A 22,621-nucleotide genomic window follows, 5' to 3' on the forward strand; every position below is an offset into this window, starting at 1 on the left:
AAATCCAGGATGAAGACCTTTTAAACCACCCCTCCTCCTCCCAATTCCAAAAACACCCAGCCATGAAACATCACCCGGGATTCTTGATCAAATCACCACCCTTCAGGTAATCTATACTCAAACTATCAAGGGAGAGAGAAGTCTCTCTTGTACCACAGACCCCCAGGAAACACAGCTGCCCCCCTGTGTTTCCCTGTCACACATGGCAACCGCCCGGAAAAAATCTGCCAGTGTGACACTCTCCATTCCATGTCACAGTGCTCTCACCACCGTGCATGGACAGACTGCTCATAGGGCTCCTTTAAGGATGCTTTGCCACGGACCCAAAGATATAACAGTTCAGTTTCTCATCCTGGGACTACAGTCCCCCCCATTTTCCCCTGGGGCCGAGGGGTCCAAAAACAGGACTCATCTTCTTCCCGAAGACAGAGGGTATCACCATTCCCTCTTCAGCTTTCTTCGTTTCTCGCCATTCTTGTGCTGCTCGAAGCTGAAACAGGTCTCCTTGGGTCACCACTGCATCCCCCTAAAATGCAGTCTCTATTGCAGGAGAGTTTGGTTCAGTCCATGGCTAACAAGAAAAGTCCAGCCAAAGCTACTTCATCATCTCTTCCCACCTAAATATTTCTTCTTCTAACATCTCAGTTCCCGGACTATCTCTCTTCCACTACAAATCAAGGAGGAGTAATACTTTTAAAAAGCCCTCATTTCCTGGAAAGGGTTAAAAGTTCAGACTCCCTGGACGGCTGATATCTCAATCCAGCATTCCGCCTCCCACGGTGGGCATCCCCCCCCCCCCCCCCTTCTCCTCTGCCGGCAAATTTCCAGGTGCCGCCAGGCTCTCTGTCTCTTTCCCTCTTGGGGGGGGGGGGGCAAAGGCATCTCCGCTTCTCTCCACCCTTCCGTCCACAGGAGCTGGCTTGGTTCCAGACCCTCAGCCCCTCGGCCTACCTGGACAAGGCCGCGTGGCTTCCCCTCCCCCACCCAGCCTGAGGCCGGGCAGGGGAGGTCTGCACTCTCTGACGACCGGAACCAAAAGAGAGAGTTCTCCTGGGAGTTCTTGCTTTTAACCCCCTGTGTTCTCAGAGGCGTGTCCATACTTTCAGTGGTCACTCCAGGTGCCAATATCCAAACCTGACCACTGATTGGTTTGACCCAACTTCCTGGAAAAAAAATTCACTTCCATGTCAAACCACGACACTGAGGAAGTTAAAGATCCGTGAATTTCTCACTATATTAATCCATAAGCTAAACTGGATAACAGCCACAGCAGCCTTAGTTATAGGACCCATGTCTAGATAAGGGCCTACAAATGGGAGAAATACAGCTACGACCACGTGCCACTCAAACCAGGGTAAACTAGACCACATGGTGACACTTAAAGATGTTTCTATATCAGCACAAAAAAATAGATTACCTAAGAAATATTTATATTTTTTTTACTCTCAATGCCCTTGTGCCTCACGTTGGGCGCCAAAATCTGTCTTGGTTTGAAAAGACAGGAGTCTGTGAAGGAAGGCAAGGGCCTCTCGTGAAATGGAAAAGGTAAACCCCCTCCCTCCAAATTACCACAATTTCAAAATAAAAAGGCTCTCAGGCAAAGATATGAGAATGAGAATAACAGTTCTTTACTAGGAAAAAACTACATTAAAAAAAATGTAATTAGTACAAACAAAACTACTGATAGAGTCAGAAACCTGACTCTTCAGGGTGTTGGTGATAGTCCAGTTAAATGGTGGCTGCGCCTCTTGGAGTGGCAGATGAAATGTGGCTGAAGTGGTGATCCTGTAAAAGGGTGTAGTTTTCTCTGAAGGTCTGGTGATAGAATAGATGGGCCTGGTCTTCCTCTGGGAATCTAGTGAAGAGGCTGTTCTGATGTCTCAAAAAATGCTGATTTTATGCAGGTAGAGATGCTTGGCTCCTCCCTCTGGGTGGAGTTATCTCACAACGGGATGATGTAACTTTCTCAGTCATGCAGTGAGCCATTCAATGGCCCATTAACAGAAGATATCTCCCTGGAGAGAGACATTGATCTTGGAAGAGATAAGATACCTGCCCCAACTCTGACAGATGGTAAATAGAATATATGCTTATTTTACAAGCCAAGGCAGGTGTTCAACCAGCCCTTGGCCTGTGCTGAGGAAGGCTGGAGCACAGAGCTTATCTTGAACAGCACTGGGAGTTCTGCAACAGGCCTTGTGAAGGGTGGATGAGAATAGCTCAGACCACAGCCAGGTGTCTGCTTGCCTGTGGTTTGAGGCAGCTGATCTTTATCTTACTGTGAGGTCATAGGGTTCCCTCTTACCAAACACCACTTTGAAGAGCTGGCAGTTTGAGGTGAGGGTATGTGTTAAGAACATATGTTAACATCCTCTGCAATTTTATGGTCAAGTTAACAGAGGCTTGCTCAGGTGAGTACTGATGATTATTCAGTAATCCCCTCCATTATTCTGAAAAAAGCTGGATGTTGGCAGATGGCAATCCTTCCTCTTCCAGGGTGTCCAAACTCCATGGAAAATACTAACTTTTAGCAAGCCTTGCTCTAAAAGCAAAACGCACATTTATCTGAAACCTCTTACTAAAATAAATTGGACTTGATGACCCTTCCTTCTGTGATTCTGTTTCAAAGGAAAAATATTTTTTCCTTTGCTCAGTGTGCAAATGTAACTTTATTTCTTTTATTTTTCTTTCTTTAGGCACAGGATCGAATATTCTTTCTGCTCTGCAGGATTTGTTCAGGCTATTGAAATCCAAAGCAGAGAAACAGCTCCAAATCATCTCTGTGCTGCAATGGGTTCTCACTTTCCTTATCATGGGTAACACCTTTTGGCCTAAAGCAAAGGGGTTTTGGCAGTAATTCTGGATGAATTCTAATGCAAAATGTTAACTTTTTCCTAAGTTAACACTTAATTACTAGATGTGTACTGCAGCAGTGTAGTTCCTGGGGTACATGGATATTGTAAACCAGTTACATTGATATTTTCAACTATAAATTGCTTTTCCTGGCTCTAGGAAATTTCAACAGCTATGGAAAGACTGACTGATGTTTAGCTTGTTTCAGTGTCTACTGTGCAAATGAGGCTGAAACAATTGGAAATGTCTTACTTGGCTTGCTCATGGGAATATTCACAGAGATTTCTTAGAAGCAGCTGGTAACTGATGCAAGTGATTGCAACAGGAATGCCTTCCTCTTGGCTTGGTCTCTTTCCAGGAGGTATCAGAGATGAGCAAGAATTGTTTGTGTTAGACCAGTAAAAGAGTAAAGCCTGTTTATCCCTGGGTACTTGGATTATGTGAAACCTCAGGCTGCTCTGCTCCACTGGATTGTTAATAATTAAACTGGAGAATGACTGCTCTCAGCATCTGTCTTACTCTACCTTCCCAATTCACCCTGGTGGAGTGGCTGATAGAGAGCTGGTGTAACCTGTGGAAGATGTGTGTAGCTGTGGGGAAAAAACCCATTGGTGTGGGCCACAAGAAATCTTTATGCTCATCCAGTTTGATGAAGCAGCTGCCCTACCTGGAGATATAAGAGATGCCTGGAGGCACCATTAAGGGGAAGTTGAGGTTTTCCAGAGCTCTAGAAGAAGTTGCCTCAGCACTACATAAGTGGTTTTTGGCCAAATCAAATTTATTTGAGGATTAATGACATCAGACTGAGACTAAGATTTCAGCATGGAAGAGTCAAAAGGCAAGAGATGTAAATGGAGACCAAAACCTGCTGCAACCTTGTTTTCTTCTTTCTTGCACCTCTCCAGGTATTGCTTGCACTTTAATCCTCATGTATATACTGTGCACAGATTGCTGGGCGATTGCTGCTCTATATTTAGCCTGGCTGGTATTTGACTGGAATACACCAAAGAAAGGTAAATATTGCAGAACAGATACTTGTTGTTAAAGTGTTCCTGTCTCCATATTTGGACCAAGAAGCACTTCCTTGTAATGGATGACTTCTCTTCATAGCGGGACTTGGCTGAATCACTGACCAAAGGCATTATTCAGTGAAGGATTTAAATGTCAGCCCTTGGCATGAACAGTGACTGCAGGTTTCATTGATGCTGAGGGCAATACAAAATTAACATTCACTCCTATTATGCCATTGCTGGCTTTTACTAACATATTTATAAGGAATAGGTTCTTTCTGTAGTTCAGAAAGATGTAAAAAGTCAAGACCTTTCTGTCCTCTCCAGCTCCTTCAAGGTTCAGATTATGGTGTGATTATCAAGGTGTGGCTCCTCTATGGAGTCAGTGTTGCTACAAATTAAGCAGATGACTTTGTTTTAGGAAAAACAAAACCAAACCTGTAGAAGCCAGCTCTGGGAACCAGCAGTGGTAACAAACTTTGGCAACTATTTTTATAGCCAGATGAGCACAGTTCTCCATTGCTTCAAGATGACTGAAACCATCCAGGATTTTGGCCTTTCCCAAAGGTTGAATAGGAGTGTTTCTAGTTTGAATTGTAGAGTTGTCTACCATGAATTTGCAGTCAAGCCTTCATTTGCTTGAAGTACCTTGTGTTCCAGAGTGTGCATTGATTTCAGAGAATGATGTAGGTCTCCCACTTGGAGGAATGAAAGTGTTGATTCCTCTAGTGAGACAGCAAATGCTGGAGTCCTTTAGGCTTTTAGATGGACAGGCATGTGAAAAGAGCTTTAAAGACATGATTAATTTTTTTCAACAGGGGGAAGAAGATCCCAGTGGGTGAGAAACTGGGCTATGTGGAGGTACTTCAGGGATTATTTTCCAATAAGAGTAAGTAAAAGTTTAACACTCCTACCCTGGTGTTTAACTGCTTTAGTGACTTGTACTGGCAGTAGTCTGTCTATAACACTGAACTGTAAGCAGGACATGGCTCAGTTACTATTGCCATTCTATTGCTTGTGGCAGCTGTGGTTAGAAAATCTGAAATGTATTACCAATGGTGGCAATGTGATTGCCAGAAGCTGCTGTTTCTAGTGGTTTTACCAGATTCCTGGAGGCAGTCTGCAATCCTTGTTCATCTCTCCAGCTTCTGGAGGCACTGGCATAGGTTGTCCCAACAAGTGGTAGCTGCCTCATCCCTCAAAGTGTTCAAAGCCAGGCTGGATGGGGCTTGGAGCTGCCTGGTCTAATGGAAAGTGTCCCTGCCCATGGGAAGGAATTGGAATTGGATGATCTTTAAGGTTCCTTCCAATGCAAATCACTCTGTGATTCTCTTCTGTGCTGCAGCAGTCCTGTGTAGTGCCTGACCCTAACACTGTTCCCCTCTCATAAAACATAAAATCTAGCTCAGTTTTTGCCTGTTTTCCAGTAACTTCTGCTCTGGGATGTATTGGGCCAGAATATCTGGGACCTTTGTGCACCAAAAGTCATAGCACTTCACAAGGAGCAGTAAAATTTGTCCTCAAATCTATTTGCTTCGGAGAAGTGGATTTTCCAGCAGTGGGAATAGCTTCAATTCTCCAGCTTGTAACTTGCTCACCACATACTTGTATTTTTCCTACTGGTTCAGACAGTGCAGAGAAAGGACAGGGCTGCCAGACTGCTCTGTGACTGCAGAATAAGCTGGATGACTTGGAAGAGAGCAGGGGTCAAATTTGGCTAGGATGGAACTCGATCCTCTTTGGAAGGGCACACAGCTGAAAAGACTATTATGTAAGGTTGTTGGCAAGTTTTACTCAGCTTGAGTATGAGGGAGGGACCTTGATACAGCTTTTGAGCTACCTATCCCCAAGACACTCCAGCCTCAGAAGGAACAGCAGGATGCCAAAGCGGCTTAGACTGGATTCTTCCTTTGCAAAGTCACTTGAACTCTCAAGGTGCCTGAGCGTGCTGCTGGTGAACAAGCCTTTTGTTGTACTCTGAGAAGCATAGAACCATTTAGGTTGGAAAAGACCTTTAAGAGCAAGTCTGACCATTAACCCAGCACTGCCAAGTTCACTATGAAACTTGCTGTTGTTAACAGGTAATTCTTGGCAAGTCTAAGTGTACATGGAAAAATTCACTATGCCTGCACAGTTGGGAAGTCAGCTTGGGTCTCATGGCTGACAGAGAACTGAGCAGGCTCTGCTGTTGAAGATGGGTCTCAGATATGTTGTGTTCTAGTACCAAGTCCTTAGTGCTGCACTAAACAATGCTGCCTTGGATATTGGTGAAATGGGTTCTGTTATGCTGGGGACTTGGTTCCAAAGGGTCACTTGTAGTGCTGATTCTGCTGATTCCTTTGATGCACATTTATCCTTGTCTTCATGGAAATATGCTCTGCAGAAGCCCTGCAGGTCAGATTCACTGTGGTTATTAAAAGTTTGTCAAAGAGCTGTGTTGTTTAGGTAGGTTTAGAGATGAAATGGAGTAGATTAAACTAAACTTTGCAGCAGTTTTAAAATAAATACTTGCTAGTTCACAATATCTGTTTGTCAGAACTCCTTATGGGTGTAATTCCTATGCCACTGAGGGGGAGGAGTTGTGCAAGGTTTATGGAGTCCACTGGTATTTCACATGCAAAGGGCAGAACAGGAGGGTCGACAGCTGGGAGATTACTCCTGCATGTGTTTTGAGGGAACAGCCAGCTGGCTGCAGGGTTGGTAAAAGCTGCTACAGGGATCTTAGGGTAGAGAGGTGCTAGAAGTGTTTTTCTGCAGTTATGGGACTGATGTATCAACAATGCATCAGCATGAACAATGAATAATGTCTCTGGGTATTGAGAATGGTACCAAGAGCCAGAATGCTTTGGGCTTGCTAAGAGCATGGGAACTCCTGGGTTTAACTAGTTACCTGTTCTTGCACAAGAGGGAGATGGGTCTACAGAGGATCACTTGTTTAAATGTTATCTCTGCAAAAATCCTTTTTACTGGATTCTGATCTGTGTAATGGCTCAGTAGGACTTGGTTTGTGTCCCAGGCTTATGGTTTGTCACGACAGTCCTCTGCTGCATCTCATCCTATGCCATGTGTCTGCTGAGCACTGCAAGGACAGATCACACCAGTGACAGTCACACTACACTGGTGGCACTTGTAATGCTGAACTTGCCTCCAGCAAAGTCTGCATATAGAGCTGTGGTAGCTGCATCCATACCTGCACAGGTACCAGCTATTTTGGGCTATCACTCAGATTTAATTCATAGAATTAAATTCATAGTGCAGTTGGAAGGGACCTTAAAGCTCGTTTCATTCCTCCCCTCTGCCATGGTCAGGGACATCTTCCATTAGACCAGGCTGTGTAGCCAGGCCTTGAATACTTCCAGGGATGGGACAGCTACAGCTTCTTTGGGCAACCTGCGCCAGGGCCTCACCACCCTCACAGACAAGACTTTCTTCCTATTTAGCTTGCTGTATTAGAGCAGCTGCTTGAGAATCAAGCTCTGCTCCAATGTTTGTGCTGATTAGGTTGGTCTCACTAGAGTCAGCAGTGCCTCCCAGCCTGAAACACCAGGACTATTGTATCCATACCTGGAGATATGAGGTCATGTTTTGTAATACCAGGTGGATTTGGAAAGCAGCCTGAATCTGGCTCAGTTACTCAGCATGAGCTGAGTTGGCCACATTCTATGGGACTTCATACAGCTGCTCTGACAATAAGAAGCTATTTTAGGGCACTAGAAACTTAAGTTTGTCTGCTGGTTAATGGCTGGCCTTGTAAATAGTGCTTTAAGCTAAGCAGCACATGAAGCAGCTGAGGAATGTTCTAGTGAACTGAGTCCTGGACCTGAAGTGACAGGTGAAGCCCAAGCCCTTGTAGGTGTATGCATGTGGCTGGACTGGAGCAGACATCATCTGCATACACCATCTCAATCTCATGTTGTTGATCCCAGCAGCCTCCTAAGCACATGCTGATCTGAGGATGTCATGCTGGGAGTGCCATGATCTCAAGGTTTTGTTTAGATAAAGAAGCTGTTGCCTGAGCATGTGGATATCTCCACGTGCAGTATGACTCCAGGTAGCCAGGGCTTCAGACCTTTGGCTTACCTCTATCAGACTGTGAGCACTTCAGGTGCGTGCAGGGAGACCCGCTCACTGCAGTGGGAGAGTGGGCATCTGGCCAGAGCTGGAATTGCTGCCAAAAGTGTCTTTTTTTTTTTTTTTTTTCCCCACAATTTGTCTTATATTCTGTGTCTTGGCTAGCTACCTGGCAAAGCTCCTCCCTAATTGTTGTACATGATTTACGGAATGGAAATAGAAGGGTTAGATTGCTCTGTCCTAACCTCATGTAGTGGAAGGCGTTCCAGCTCATGACAGGGAATTAAAACAAGCTGAGCTTTAATGTCCCTTCCAACCCAAGCCATTCTGTGAATTTGTGACATATATAATACTGGGAGCCTGGTGAGGGGTCTTCAGGTCCTGGCTTGCACTGCTGGGAAGGTAAGATAATTTCTTCCATTGTGTTGCTGGGTGTGATGTGGCTAAGTGCAGTTCTTGGGTTGTTTTGCAAGCTTACATGCTCATGAGACCTGCTGCTTGGATCTTGCAGGATGAGCTCTGGTTTTGTGCTCTCTGAATTCTTCCATAGTCAGTGCTGCTCAGCTCCCACCCAGACAACTGATTTTTTTCCTGCTCTTTGGCTCCTGGTGCTGAGCAGCAGTGGTTCTGCAGTCCTCTTTCTCCAGTACTGAATGTGCCACTGTTCCTAAAAATAAAATTGGCAATATGGTTCTTTAGCTGTATCTGGCACTCAAATATTAACACTCATTTTCTTTACACTATTGCACTGGCTTACTGCTTCTGTAGGCTGGCTTAGTTCTATGTAAAGAAATCTGTTATTATTAAACAGGTGGATGGACTTTGCTCCCAGAGAAACATGTTTGGTTTTTAACAGCAGCAGGGAACAGGTGTGTTAGTGCAATGGGGTGAAGGTTCAGCTTCACTCCCAGTACTGATTGTCCAGCTGAGATGCAGCAGGGACGTGCTGACTGCTTCATCGTGGGAGCACCGAGGTTCCAAAGAGCTGTGTGGAAATGCAGAAGACCTTGGAGGCAAAAGGAAAAACCAGCTGGAGGTTCAGAACAGAGTTGCAGTGGTGTTGTTCAGTGACAGCTACAGCAATTCCTTGGGGCAACCTGATAACACTATTTGCTTCTCAAGGGGAGGGGTTCAAAGAACCAGCAATGAGTGATCAGTCTCCTGAAGAGAGGCATGGAATCATAGGATAGTTTGGGCTGGAAGGGACCTTTAAATGCATTCTAGTTCCAAAGTCCCATCTTGTGCACTTCACTATCTTCACTCTTGCTTTAGTCTAGAAATACATGATTTACACTACTTCAAAAATTCCTGCTTTTAGATTAAATTTAGGGAGAGATGAAGGTATTGGCAGGTCATACCCTCCCTGGGCTGAGTTTGTGCATCAGCAGATGCAAGACCTCTACTTGCAGAGAAGTGCCCAACCCTGTCTGATATCTGTTGGTCTTAGGTTCCCTGGCTTGACTTGGGTGGAAGAACACATAGTATCACCAAGGTTGGAAAAGACCTTGAAGATTGAGTCCAACTATTCCAGTGCCTTTTGGGTAATTTTTCCTGATATGTAATCTGAAACCTCCCTTGGTGCTACTTGAGGCTGTGTACTCTTGTCCTGTCACTTCTTACCCAGGAGAATAGACTGACCCTCACCTGCACCCTCCAGTTTTACCTTCTGTGAGCTTCTGTGTTGTAGGACAGGTGTAGAGGGCAGTGGCAGCCTACATGGGACAAACTGGGGAAAAGCACACACCTATAAATATGAGGCTAAATCTCAGCCCTTCTCCTTGCCTTTGTTTAGTTGGATCCCTGCATGCACCTTGCCCAGCTCCTGCAGAGGTGTGGGTGATTGATTGTCATGGGTATTGGCATCCCTATGGCTCCATAACAGGAGCTCTTGGAAAACAACCACAGCGATAAGGCTGCATTTTGGCTGGGGCTCCTATGAGGTATCCAAGCAATGGGCTCCACTGGGATCTGGGTGTCATTGTGTGTGGTGGAGGGGCTGGAGCAGGAGAATAGTGTGTCTTCCATATGTGTGGCTCTGCCAAGCTCAACATGCAGATGCCTTGTGCTCCAGAATGATAAGGACAAACCTTCTTTCAGCTGTCTTCCCTATTAAAGGATCTGTGCTTGGTGCAGGTGAGAGATGAGCTTGGAAATCACTACTTTGCTCTGACAGGAGCTTTAAGGAAGGTCTGCTGCTTGTGCACCCAAGCCATGTGTCTCTATCTACCAGGCCTGTAGTCAAAAAGTCAGAATATTGTCTAGGTTGGAAAAGTCCTCTGAGATCATTGAGCCCAACTGTTCTGCTAGAAGTGCCAAGGCCACCACTAACCCATATGCCCAGGTGCCACATCCACAAAGTTTTAACTCCTTCCAGGGATGTGGAGTCCATCACTGCCCTGGATAGCCTGTTATAGAAGTCTCTCTACCACTGAGCAAGAATTGAGGGGTTGCTTACCATATCATTACTTTTTTCCTGGAGATGGGTTTTTGGTCTTTAGTCTGTGATCCCTGTTTCTTGTAATTGATCAAGGGGAGAGCTCTTCTATCCTGGGAAGTGAAAGCAAAGTCATCTATTAATTGGGAAAGAAGGGAAAGGGGATGAAAGGATGACTTGGTGTCATAAAGGCAATGGGGCTCTGCAGAGCTGTTGCAACCACAAGCCTCTGTGCCCTCTTCCTGAAGTTCTACATGACTTCAAAGCCAGAGGAAATTATGAAGAGGGCCAGTCAACTTGCAGAACCTACTGCTGTATCATGCTTATATCACAGCCACTGTTTTAAATAGGACAGGAGCTGTAGCTTCATCTGGTGGCAAGGCTGAGAACAGGGAGAAGGGAATCAAGTTTCTGGGCATGCTGCTTTTGTGTGTTGCAATGGTACTTCAACTCCCTGTAGCATGATCCAACAGAATGAACTTGCATAGTGCCAAAACACTCCTTGTCCAAGGCAGTGGAGTGGGTAATGCTGGTGTGACATCGTGGAAATCTGTGGGGTTTTTTTTCCTTAAGGGAATTGATGGAGAGTGGCCTTTGCATATACAGTTTGAGGGATGGGGTACCAAAGCTTCAGCTTGTAGGTCTGAGAACTGCTGAGGTGTTGCAGTTGGCAAAAAGTGGCACTGTTGCAGCCTGACAAGAAGAAATGTTTAGATTAGATATTAGGAAAAGGTTATAGATTCTTAGAGCAGTGAGGTCCTGGCACAGGTTGCCCAGAGAAGCTGTGGCTGCCCCATGCCTGGAAGTGTTCAAGGCCAGGATGGACAGGGCTTGGAGCAACCTGGTCTACAGAAATGTGTCTCTGACTATGACAGAGGTCTGGAACTGGATGATCCTTAAGGTCTCTTCCAACACCAACTATTCTAACATAGGGAAAAAATTAAATTTTATCTCTGTTTTTGTAGGATGATGCAGCAGCCCTGCTGTGTTTTGTCCTGTGTGCTTCCTCAGACTGCATGTGTACTGCCTGGGGAAGATGCTCTGACACATGGGATGCTGCTGCTACTTATAACATCAAAAAAGCCCCCTCTGGCAGTAGTTGTTCTGTGCTAGCTAAGACAGCTGTGGAGAGTCCATGCTCTGCAAACAGAGGAGCAAATGGTTAGGAATATTGCACAGCCTGAAAACAATGTGATCATAACTCCTAGTGCATGCCCTGCAGGAATCAGAGATGGCTTGAGGTGTCTTGTTGACCCTTTAGCATGTAGGCCAGGGCAGAACGTCTTAAAAGGAGGGATAATTTCGAGTGGTTACCACCCTTCTGCACATTTTCCCACTTGGAAGGTTGCCAACAGGCCCATTAAAGGGTTGGCACTTTTTTCAGGCATTAGGTGAACTTGCTTCTGCTATGAGAGAGATGCTACGATGTTGATGTTCTTTCCCCTTCATACTGGGAGCCACTAATGTGCTGAGAGAGGGCCTGGAAGGAGGTAGCTGTGGCTACAGGACTGAAGAACTTGATTGGTTTGGGCAAGAGGTGTGTCAGAATACCTTAGGAAGGAGGAGAGAAGCAAAAGGCCCAGGCTGCAGCAACCCATGCCCTATTCCTATCTGGCTGGCCAGCTTCTTGTATCCAAGATCAGCCTGTTTATCCTGCTCCCTCTGCTTGGGAAACTGAAGTCTAAATGGCTGCTCCTACCAGAGCCTCTGAAATCCAGGTGAACCTATAGAAGAGCTGTTAGGCTGTTCTCCCTGATGGGAAGAGAGACAAAACCTGGGGGATATAATTTTTTTTTTTTTTTTTTTTTTTTTTTTGCTTCTCTCACTTTTATTAACTATCTGAAAATATCCATCTTCAATTGAGCTCTTTTTTCTTTCCTAGCTGGTTAAAACCCACAATCTGCTGACCACCAGGAATTACATTTTTGGGTACCATCCACATGGCATCATGGGCTTGGGTGCCTTTTGCAACTTCAGCACAGAGGCCACGGGTGTCAGCCAGAAATTCCCTGGGATCCAACCATACCTTGCTACCCTGGCTGGGAACTTCAGGATGCCCATACTGAGGGACTACTTAATGTCTGGTGGTAAGTGCAATCACACTGTGCCATTTCTGCTTATGCTCTTGGCTCTGAGTTGTCTTCACCTCCATCAAGTGAAAAGCTGTGTTGGAAGCTCATGTAACCACTTCCTGCTGATAGCATGACCCAAACATTGCTTTCATATAGTTGTCAAGAGGAAGCTGTGAATAAATGTGAGAAATCCTGTCTAGTGTTAGGTGTCCCTGTCCCTGGCATAGAGTTGGAACTGGATGATCTTTGAGGTCCCTTCCAACCCTAAACCATTCTGTGATTCTGTGAATATGGCTAGTTTGGGCTGCAGGGACTGCTGTTCCTCTGTGTTCATCCTTAACTCTAGGATACTCTTGTCCAAAACCATGGTAAAGATATCTGACAACTGTAGTTGTGGAAGATGGAGACATGCAACCAAGTTGTCCTAGTTATTGTGTGAAGGTACAGGAAGAAGCTGCACTGATTGAAAATACTGAGTAACCATAGCCAGCTCAGCTCCTGGTCTCACTACCACATCACTTGTTACACATCCGTGTTCTGTGGTGGTGGTGGATGCTGTCTCCACTCAATCACACAGCTGGGTGCCTGCCAGGGGTAAAGAGTCCTGAAGTATTTTACAATACCAGCTGTTCAAGGACCCCCTTCCTTGAATATATTCCTGTAGATGGATCCCACGGGTTGCAGTGATGTAAGTGTGCTGAATTACATTAATAGGTCTGTTTTAATGGAGTCCAGGATTTTAATGCTGGAGGGCTTGTAAGTTAGGACTGGACAGAGGAAACAATGTTTAAAATACCAATAAAGTGTTCTTACATTGCCTGAGCTTCCTTTTCAGAATGAGGGCACCTGTCAATTAGATAGAGGTGAGGGAGTAACACTTAAAGACTGTGAATTGAACAATCCAGTAACCTGTTTGCTGTTTCTGGAACTGATTCATCAATAAATGACTTTAAAACAGATATCTTAATAAGTACCATGGCTGGGAAGACAATAGGAGTAGCTGTACCTGACTCTGACTTGTTAGAATTGACTATTTCTGAGATTACTGTCTTAATTGAGGGAGAGAAAAAACTAACTGGATCTGGTGCAGAGAAGGTGTTTGTCTCTATCTAGAAAGGGCAGTATCTCAAGCTGGTTTTTATCTTCCTATACTGATGTTAGTTGCTGTGTGAAGTCCATAATGTGGGAATTCCCAGGACAGCAGTACATGAGAAGTTGGGATTTGCTTTCCAGTCTATCACATCTGTAAATTTAGTTGTGTTACTTAAGTTTCCATGCAGCCTTTGTGTATTTAAAAAAAAACATCTTCAATCTGTTCAGTATGACTGGCAGACAAATCTTGTGGCCAGCCAGAGCTGCTTTCTCCTTTCTGGAAGGAATGTGGCAGTAGGCATTAGCAACATCACTGTTGTCTTGGCTATCCCTGAGTATTGTGTTTAAACCAGAGGAAAATTGTGCTTCTTCAGTTCCTAGGATCTAAGCAAGGTGTCATGAAGTTAACCTTCTGAAAGCCATAATTTGTCTTCACTTTCCTACACTAGAACTTAAAGGTGCTGATACAAAGGCCTTAACATCACTTGGAAAGTGCTGGTAATTCCCTCAATCCTTTTTTCTGTGGACTAACCACTTCCAGGTAGAATTATAACAAATCCTAACACTGTACCAATAGACGTCATTGGTTTACAACTAGTACGAGTTCTTAATTTTACAGACTCCTAAAGGTTAAGGCACAGCAGGGATCCTGTAAGGCATGAGGGCATGACCAGAAAACCCTGTATACTGTGTGAATGTGCTGAAGAGCAGAATTTATCTATTGCCACTTGTCTCCATGTCACATTGCACTTTCTGAAGGAACTATTTGGTGCTGTGAGCAGCAGTAATCTCCTCCTGCTAACAAGTGTGAAAGACCTGAACATAAATCTGTTACTAGGCCTTTGTAGCCGGCATGAGCCTTGGTGTGGAAAATGGGAAAAGTTGAAAGTTGGAGCAGTGAGTATAGCCTGAGCCTTTCAGAGGAAAAACGGTCAGAGAGATGTAGTTGTGCTGAAAGAAACTAATTCTTCATCCTCAATTCCAGCTGATCTGTCTCAAGTGTGGTCTGTTGTGTTCTTATCTGGAGCTGGGATAGGTGATGACCCTGATGCCCAGATAGACACCAAGGCTGGCAGACTTGTTCTGTCTAAGTCTCCAGGTCCTGTTCATCATTAGTTCTTGTTTCAAGCAATTAATACTATGAGTGCAATAGGGCAATGACCTAAAGTACTCAGATCAGATGTGTTGTGTTAATGGAATGTAAGTGATGGCATCCCATTTCTCCTTGGCTTATTCTGGCCAAAAAACTGAGGCAGGAGTAAGCTTGGACACCAATTGTAGGATAAAGGCAAGAGTTTAAAGAGCAGACAATCAAATTTATTTACATTTTTAAAGCAGTACAGAGGAAATTAAAGGTGGTGTCTTTGGGTTTTCATTTCTCTGGAGCGGGGACTGGTGCTTTAGGGCAGAGATTGCTTACTAAAGGTGAAGGGAGGTCCTGTTCTTTCCAGTGTGGAATAGAGGGAAAGACCTTCACACTTTCCTCAGAGTATGGATTTATGTAAACACTTCGTCCTGTAAATTGCAAGAGCTTCATGTTATTTCAGATCTATCTTAAATGTTTGTCCATTTATTCTTTTTATATCACTAAATCTATTCCACATCTATTCTACTACCTAAATTTGCTGAGGAATTGGTCAATATCAGACTCTCATCCATCAAAATAACACAACTGCTTTCTTCCTTTCTAAAGGTAAACCAAATCCTACTGTAAAGTTTACATGGAGGGACGACGTCTGACACCAATGCCTTTAATATCACTAGATATAGAAAATCCTTGCTGAAGTCTTTTGATAAAGGAAAATTTTTGAGAGCTGATGTTTGTGGAGTTTATGACCAAGTCTAATGCTTCCAGGTCTGTGAACTACTTGTTCAGTTGAGGAATAGGTTGCCTGCTAATACTACCTGCTCTGACCAGAGGGATGTTGGACAGCTCAACTTGCAATTGAGGCATAAACTTTGTGCTGTAAGTATGAGAATATCCTGAAGTCACCAGCCAATCCTGTAATGTGACCCTTGTGTCTGTCTCCTTAATCCAGGTATATGTCCTGTGAACCGTGACAGCATAGACTATATCTTGTCCAAGAATGGCAGTGGCAATGCCATCATCATCGTGGTCGGAGGGGCAGCAGAGTCCCTGAACTGCACCCCAGGGAAGAACTCCGTGACGCTGAAGAACCGGAAAGGATTTGTGAAACTGGCTCTACGGCATGGGTAAGGGGCAACCTCAATGTTGGAGCAGTACTGCTGCCATGTGGAAGGTGCTTTTATTTGAACAACTTGATCTAGGTGAAGTGGTCCCTGTTCAATGCAAGGGTATAGGACTAGATGGCCTTTAAAGGTCCTCTCCAGCCCAAACCATTCTGTGATTCTGTTCCCTGAAGCAGCTGATACCTTAGAGGGATTTTCCTTTTTGCAGTTTTGCTGTGTTTTGTGGGTATTTGCCCAGAGCATCGGACATGAGCGTCCTTTGGCTTCTGCCCTGAGCAAGGTACAGGGGTAGGGGGATCTCTGGGATGGGAGGCTTCCACGGCAAGGAGAGTATGTCAGTATGGGGTGATGACCTGTGCAGTCCCCCTGATCCCCATGTGTCTGAAAGGAGATGGCCATCAAAAATAGGAGTTGAGTATATATGGAAGCATGCCCAATACCTGACTGCACAATGATCCACACGCCCACTGTCAGTACAATTCTTTATGCCTTCAAAGTCTTATTATGTCATGCCAAGTTTGGCTGGCTTATGTCAGTACCTTGTGCTGCAAAACTCTGGGCAATGGTACCAGCAACTGTGCAGCCTGACAGAACACACAGCAGCCAAGTGTGGGGCTGTCATATGAACTGCAGTCCAGGGGGTGGGGTCCTGAATCTTTCTGTCTTTCTAGAGCGGACTTGGTTCCTGTCTACTCCTTTGGGGAAAATGAAGTGTACAAGCAGGTGATCTTTGAAGAGGGTTCCTGGGGAAGATGGGTTCAGAAGATGTTCCAGAAGCACATTGGCTTTGCTCCATGCATCTTTCATGGCCGTGGCCTCTTCTCCTCCAACACCTGGGGATTGTTACCTTACTCCAAGCCCATCACTACTGTTGGTAAGGTTTTAGTATAGACATGCTGTGTGCCTCTCTAGGTAGCAGAATACTTGAGTCTGTGCTGTACACCTGCTGTAGTTTGGTCTTGGAGTCTTGACTAAAGAATGGCTTTCCCTTCTATATAAAAACCTTCCAGCAAAACTGAGAATGAGCTAGAAGAGTTTCCAGAGGTTACAAATCTTCGATCAATGATCTGCTTCCAGGCAATTTTGCAAGAGAGCGCTTTTTTGGGGGAAAAGGCTGTAGCTCTACTTTCTTTGGCCTTGGATAGCTAAAGTCAGAAGCAACCTGGCCCCTCATATTCCAGTGGGATGCATGTCTGACAGTTGAATATTTAAAGCCAACCCTAAAGCTTGCATTTGAGTCTTCTAACCCAAAGCAGCAATGCTTTAAGGGAGGAGGGGAAAAAAGCTCAGCTTTGCTTTTGTGGTGTGTATAGGGGAATACATAAGAAGAACTGACTCTTGGCTCATGTTAGCTGAGGAGGGATTTATCACTCTGCTGTAAACAGAAGGGGGACTTCCTAGCTGCCTTGAACAGTAGACGCATTTGTGTAGCTAAAGTACATCTGGTATTGCTGCAGAAGTGGTGTGTGTCCTTGTTGTGGGACAGTTGTGCTTCAGAGCCTGGTAAAACTGTGAGGAATCAGGTAAACCTCTGCTATAATGGCCATCTGTGCTGTGCCAGAATGGACGTGCTGAACTACCATAGCTGTGTCCATAGAGGACAAATACCTTAGGTTGTAGGAGAATTTAATCTAACATGGATTTGTCCCTTTTTTATCAGTTGGAGAGCCCATCACCATCCCCAAAATTGATAATCCATCTCAGAAGGATGTGGACTTCTACCATAGCATATATGTGGACTCCCTGATCAAACTCTTTGACAAATACAAGAGCAAATTTGGCCTGCCAGAGACTGAGGTCTTGGAAGTCAACTGAAGGCACTGGCTCAGCAGCACCTCCTTCTCTCAGAACTGACACATCATTTCCAGGAGTCAAAGTTGTCACTGTGTACTTGAAAGCATGTGTGGGTGTATGTATTCTTCAAAGCAAGTGTTTAAAGTATTGCTAAACCACTTTAAAAATAATAAAGGCTTTGTTTTAGAGAAATCCCATTACAATCATCTTTTTATACCAAAAAAAAAAAAAAGCACAACTCTCTATTGCTGTGAGGATTTGGATAAATTATTGCCTTTGTAATTGGCTATAATGCTGTTGGATCACTAGCAATGGATTAGAAAAATTCCTACAACTACTGTGCCCACTAGCACAAACAATTCTGGGGGAGTAGGATTCATCTGGTTTTCAACCTAAAAAGCAACAGGTTGATTTGAGCAGCATTGCAGTTTTACAGGTTTGTTGCACAAGAGGCCTGTTGAGACGTGCTTATGTAGTATAAGGGTATTTCTGCTTTGGAAAAAGCCCTTTCTGGAAGTACAGTTGGGCTGCCACTCCCCCTGGTGTGGCATCTATGCTGGATGGTGCAGGGAGAGTCAGGTGAAGCTTGATCCATAGTGTAGTGGATGATTTTGTGGCTGTATATTCACCACTGCATTTAAAATATCAGTTTAGAGGCAGGCATATCCCAGGTGCTGCTTGCACAGAGGTTTGTAGCTGGAAATATGAGACTTCTTCATAACCACAAAACTCCAAGGATAAGCTCTAGGAGCAGTAGAATGGTGCAGTTGTGTAGCCCTGGTGTTGCAGACTTTTAGAGTAGACCTTAGGGAGAAAATGCAGTGGGGCTATTGATGCAAGTGCTTTGGATCCCAGAAGCATTTGGAGAAATCTAGAAGTAAGTTCTGGCCTGAAGATGGCTTCTAATTACTTCATCCAGTGAATGTAAAGGAGTAGCCTTTTCATACATAGGATCTAAAGTGAGCTACTTTTAAAAGTATTTATAAAATGTTTATGTGGATGTTAACACTGCTTGTAGTAAGATTTCTTGAGAGTACAATTTGTTTATGTATAAACCTGAAACACTGCACTACATGCATGTCTGACCTGCCTTTTCAACCATTAAGTTGAGTGTATCTTGAGCTCTAAAATGTGCCTTTCTTCCATGTAAGAGGATAGTACTTCACATTATTGGAATCTTGCCTCTAAATATAAATGTTCATCTGTCATATTTGACAGATTATTGTATTACAGAGTATCAATTTTTGTACAAATTTCTAGAAATAAACTTGGGCAAAAATCGTGGGCTGCTTTGGTCCCTTCAGTGTTGCAGGGTTTGATACTGGTATTACAGCAGTAGTTTGTATGATTGGAGTTGTGCCTTTTTTCCTATGGGGAAAAAATGGTTTGTCTCTACAAAAGCAGACTCACACCAAAATCACCATCTCTGGAAGTGTGTAGTGGTAGACCTGGAAGAGTTAGGTTAAGGGTTGGACTTGATCCTAAAAATCTTTTCCAACCTTAATAATTCTGTTCTACCATCTGCATCCTCCCTGCATGGGGTAGCCAGGATAGTTTAAGCAAATCTTTGTGGTTTAAAGTTGGGGTTTTGCCTGGGAGTGTACAAGGAGCTGAGGCAGCCTCCATCTCTGGATCTCCACTGAGCAGATACAGAAAGCACATGCCCTATTGGCCCTTACAGCAGATTACTTTGGGTTTTGTTGCTGCCTAGAACAGAAAATGCTGGATTGCATCCCTGGTCCTCAGGTGAATAAATCCTTCCAGCCCCTTTCAGTACTTAAAAGGGAGCTTCATAAAAAAGTGACTTTCTATACAGAGTGCTTAGTAATAGGACAGGGGCCGAATGACTTTTATAAATAGGCAATAAACCTAATAGAGAAGAGAATTAGATTGGATATTGGGAAGAAATTCTTCCTTGTGAGGGTGGTGAGACCCTGGCACAGACTGCCCAAAGAAGCTCTTGCTGCCTCATCCTTGGAAGTGTTTTCCAAGCCAGCAACTGGGTTTAGTGGAAGGTGTCCCTGCCCCATGGCAGGGAAGTTGGAAGGAGATGAGCTTTAAGGTCACTTCCAACTCAAACCACTCTGATTATTCTTGTCAGAGCCCCCAAACTTCTACTACTGGAGGTGCAAAGTGCTGCAGAAATAGCTCATAGTGCTGAAAAGTTCATGTGGGCTCTCCTAGTAACAAGGAAGGGTTTAACCTGTTTTGGGCTAGGTCTGGCCTGTGAACCATGGAAGTGATTAATCGGTGCTGACTTTCACAGCCTGACAATGCTGTTCTCCAAGGTGAAAGCCAAACTTACTCTTTGCTCTTTTTAGGCATGTCCAATGGAATTTTAAAGTCTCCTGCTGAGGAAGATAAACCTGATGCATTGGTTGCTTCCCCTTTTTGTCACCCCTAGTAGGATTGATTTGTATCTCTGTGTTCTGCTAGCTGACATGAAGGTTGTGTTTCCAGTGACTTCTCTGGAAATTAATAGTAAGAGAAGCTCTGCCCAAACCACTTATAACTACTTGTGGCATGTCACTGGAATCCACCTTTGAGGATTCCATGAACTGAAGGAAGTCAATTCTTGTAGAGCTTTTTCCAAGCAGTGTTTTTTATTATCAAGTTTTAGATCAAAGCATAGCTGCAGACTGAAATCCCCCTAACACAGAGGAGGGAGAGAGTTATTTCAAACAAGGCTCCACTCTTGCAAAAAGGGATATACTAATGAATATCCTGTGATTTTCCATACTGCAAGGTTGGACCAGCTCTGCTGAATTCTTGGCTGTGCTAAGAGTGTAACGAGTTTGATACTGAACATTGTTCTTTTGCTATTACCAGTATATGAAAGGGGAATTTTTGCCTGATCTCAGCTCATGCCCAAGGTGCTAGCCCATGTTTTCTCTTACAATAGTGTGCAGAAGGCTAAATGCATCTTGGACTGATCTTACAGTGTGTCAGCAGCTCAAGGGAGGTGATCTGGTCCCTTTGCTTGTGAGGCCCCACCTGCACTGCTCCCTTCAGCTCTGGAGTCCCCACAAAGACGTAGACCTGGCAAGTCCAGAGGAGGCCCCATAGAGGCTCTGAGGGCTGCAGCCTGTCTCTGCAGACAGACTAGGAGAGCTGAGGATGTTCAGCCTGGAAAAGAGAAGGCTTTAGGGAGATCTTAGAGCCCCTGCCAGTGCATAAAGGGGCTCCCAGAGTTGTAGAAGGACTTTGGACAAAGGTATGGAGGGATAGGACAAGGGGTAATGGCTTCACAGTGACAGAAGGACAGGGCTAGAAGGGTTTTTAGGAAGAAAAAAGCTTTCTTCACTGTGAAACAGTGCCACAGGTTGCCCACAGAAGCTGTGGCTGCCTCATGCCTGGAAGTGATCAAGGTGAGGTTGGATGGGTCTTGGAGTAACCTAGTCTAGTGGAAGGTGTCTCTCCCATGGCAGGGGTGTGATACTGGATGATCTTTAAGATCATTTCCAATTCAAACCATTCTGTGCTTCTATGAGCTTAAGCACTAAGAGGAGTTAAAATTATCTCCTCTGTCTTTATGCTGATAAGCATTAGAAAAGTCTGTCCAGGGAAGCGTTAGAATCATGATCCCTAGGAGTCTTCTAAAAGCTTGTGGATGTGACTTGTGGACAATGGGTTAGTGGTGGCCTTGGCAGTGCCAGGTTGATGGTTGGACTCTGTGATCTTAGAGAGGACTTTTTCAGCCATGAGAGTTCTGTGATTCTTTGGTTCTGTGACTATGCTGTGTGTTGCTGGGACTGTGTCAGGATGGAACTGTGTTGTAGATGTCGGCGAACTTAATGATGATGTCTAACTCTATTTCAGAAGGTTGAATGATTTCTTTATTATAATTACGTTATAATACATTAATATGCTATATAAAAGAGGATACTAAATACTACATACTACTTTCTCTAACTATTATATCTAACTACTTACAACTCGTGACCCTTTTCTCCAGGGTCAAGACACAGGTGGATCTGATTGGCCATCAGGCCCAAACAATCCACCATAATCTAACTAAGCGCTCACTCTAGGTAAACAATTCTCTAAACACATTCCACAAGAGAAAAACAAAGAGCAGAAATAGAAATTGTTTTCTCTTTCATTTCTCTCTGTGCACTTCAATAAAAAATTCTGAGAGAGAGAGAAATGTGCTTGCTACAGAACTGCTATGCTCTTGCTGCCTTATCTAGGTCACTTCCCTTGGCTGAGATATGCTGCTGCCCTGATAAAGCTGTTCTTACAATCTCTGTTGAGAAATGAGCATCTTTGCTTTCCTTTGGATCTGTCTTGCCTTTAGCTCAGCAACTTTCCCTTCCTCTGCTTTTGTTTAGCTTGATATATGAACAACATTTGCACTTTTCAGGTTCTTTAAGATCTCCCTGTCTTCCTAACGTTCCTTATTATACCTGCAAGAATCCTGATAAATCTGTCCCTCATTGCAGGCTGGAAGAGGGGACTTTCCACTTTCACCAGTTTTTCCTCATGTGTTTATACATAGTTACTGTCCTATTTTGTTGTCTTTGCCTCAAATGAGAGCTCTCCCTCTGGCAAACAGAACAGTAGGGAACATGACTCAGTTTATGGAAAAGGCACAGCAGTTGGATGCAACCCACCTGCAGTGATTTATCCCTTCCTTGACAGCCAGCCATAGGGCATCCTGAGCATGTTACATGAATCCTGGGTTCAGTTTTGAGCCCTTCATGACAAGAAGGACATTAGGGGACAGAAGTATGTCCACAGAAGGGAATGCAGCTGGGGAAGGGGCTGGAGTGCCAGAAGTGGCTGAGGGAGCTGGGTGGGGCTCAGTATGGAGGAAAGGAAGCTTGAGGGGGACTTTGGCACTCTCTGCAACTCCTGGACGGGAGAATGAAGTCAGGTGAAGGTTGGGCTCTGCTCCCAGGGGACAAGGGATGGGACAAAAGGAAACAACCTTAAGTTGCACCAGGAAAGGTTTACATAGTATATTAGGGAAAATTTCTTCACTGAAAGGGCAGTCAGGCATTAGAACAGGCTGCAAAGGGCAGTGGCAGAGTCTCCATCCCTGGAGGGATTTAACAGAAGTGTAGATGTGGTATTTGGGGGCA

At 44.5% G+C, this 22,621-nt stretch overlaps 1 protein-coding gene across 1 annotated transcript in view; it reads left to right on the forward strand.

Annotated features, from left to right (window-relative positions):
• Positions 1-18,819, forward strand: part of DGAT2 (diacylglycerol O-acyltransferase 2) — a 31,578-nt gene extending 12,759 nt beyond the window's left edge. Inside the window, exons 2-8 of the mRNA XM_053971085.1 lie at positions 2,697-2,816; positions 3,759-3,866; positions 4,682-4,752; positions 12,251-12,455; positions 15,572-15,746; positions 16,415-16,617; positions 17,404-18,819. Coding sequence (XP_053827060.1) covers positions 2,697-2,816; positions 3,759-3,866; positions 4,682-4,752; positions 12,251-12,455; positions 15,572-15,746; positions 16,415-16,617; positions 17,404-17,558 — 1,037 coding nt within the window. The 3' untranslated portion in view covers positions 17,559-18,819. The remainder of the gene's footprint in view (positions 1-2,696; positions 2,817-3,758; positions 3,867-4,681; positions 4,753-12,250; positions 12,456-15,571; positions 15,747-16,414; positions 16,618-17,403) is intronic.
• The last annotated feature ends 3,802 nt before the right edge of the window (positions 18,820-22,621 follow it).

This window comes from Vidua macroura, chromosome 2 (assembly GCF_024509145.1).
Source record: "Vidua macroura isolate BioBank_ID:100142 chromosome 2, ASM2450914v1, whole genome shotgun sequence".
Taxonomy (NCBI): Eukaryota; Metazoa; Chordata; class Aves; order Passeriformes; family Viduidae; genus Vidua; species Vidua macroura.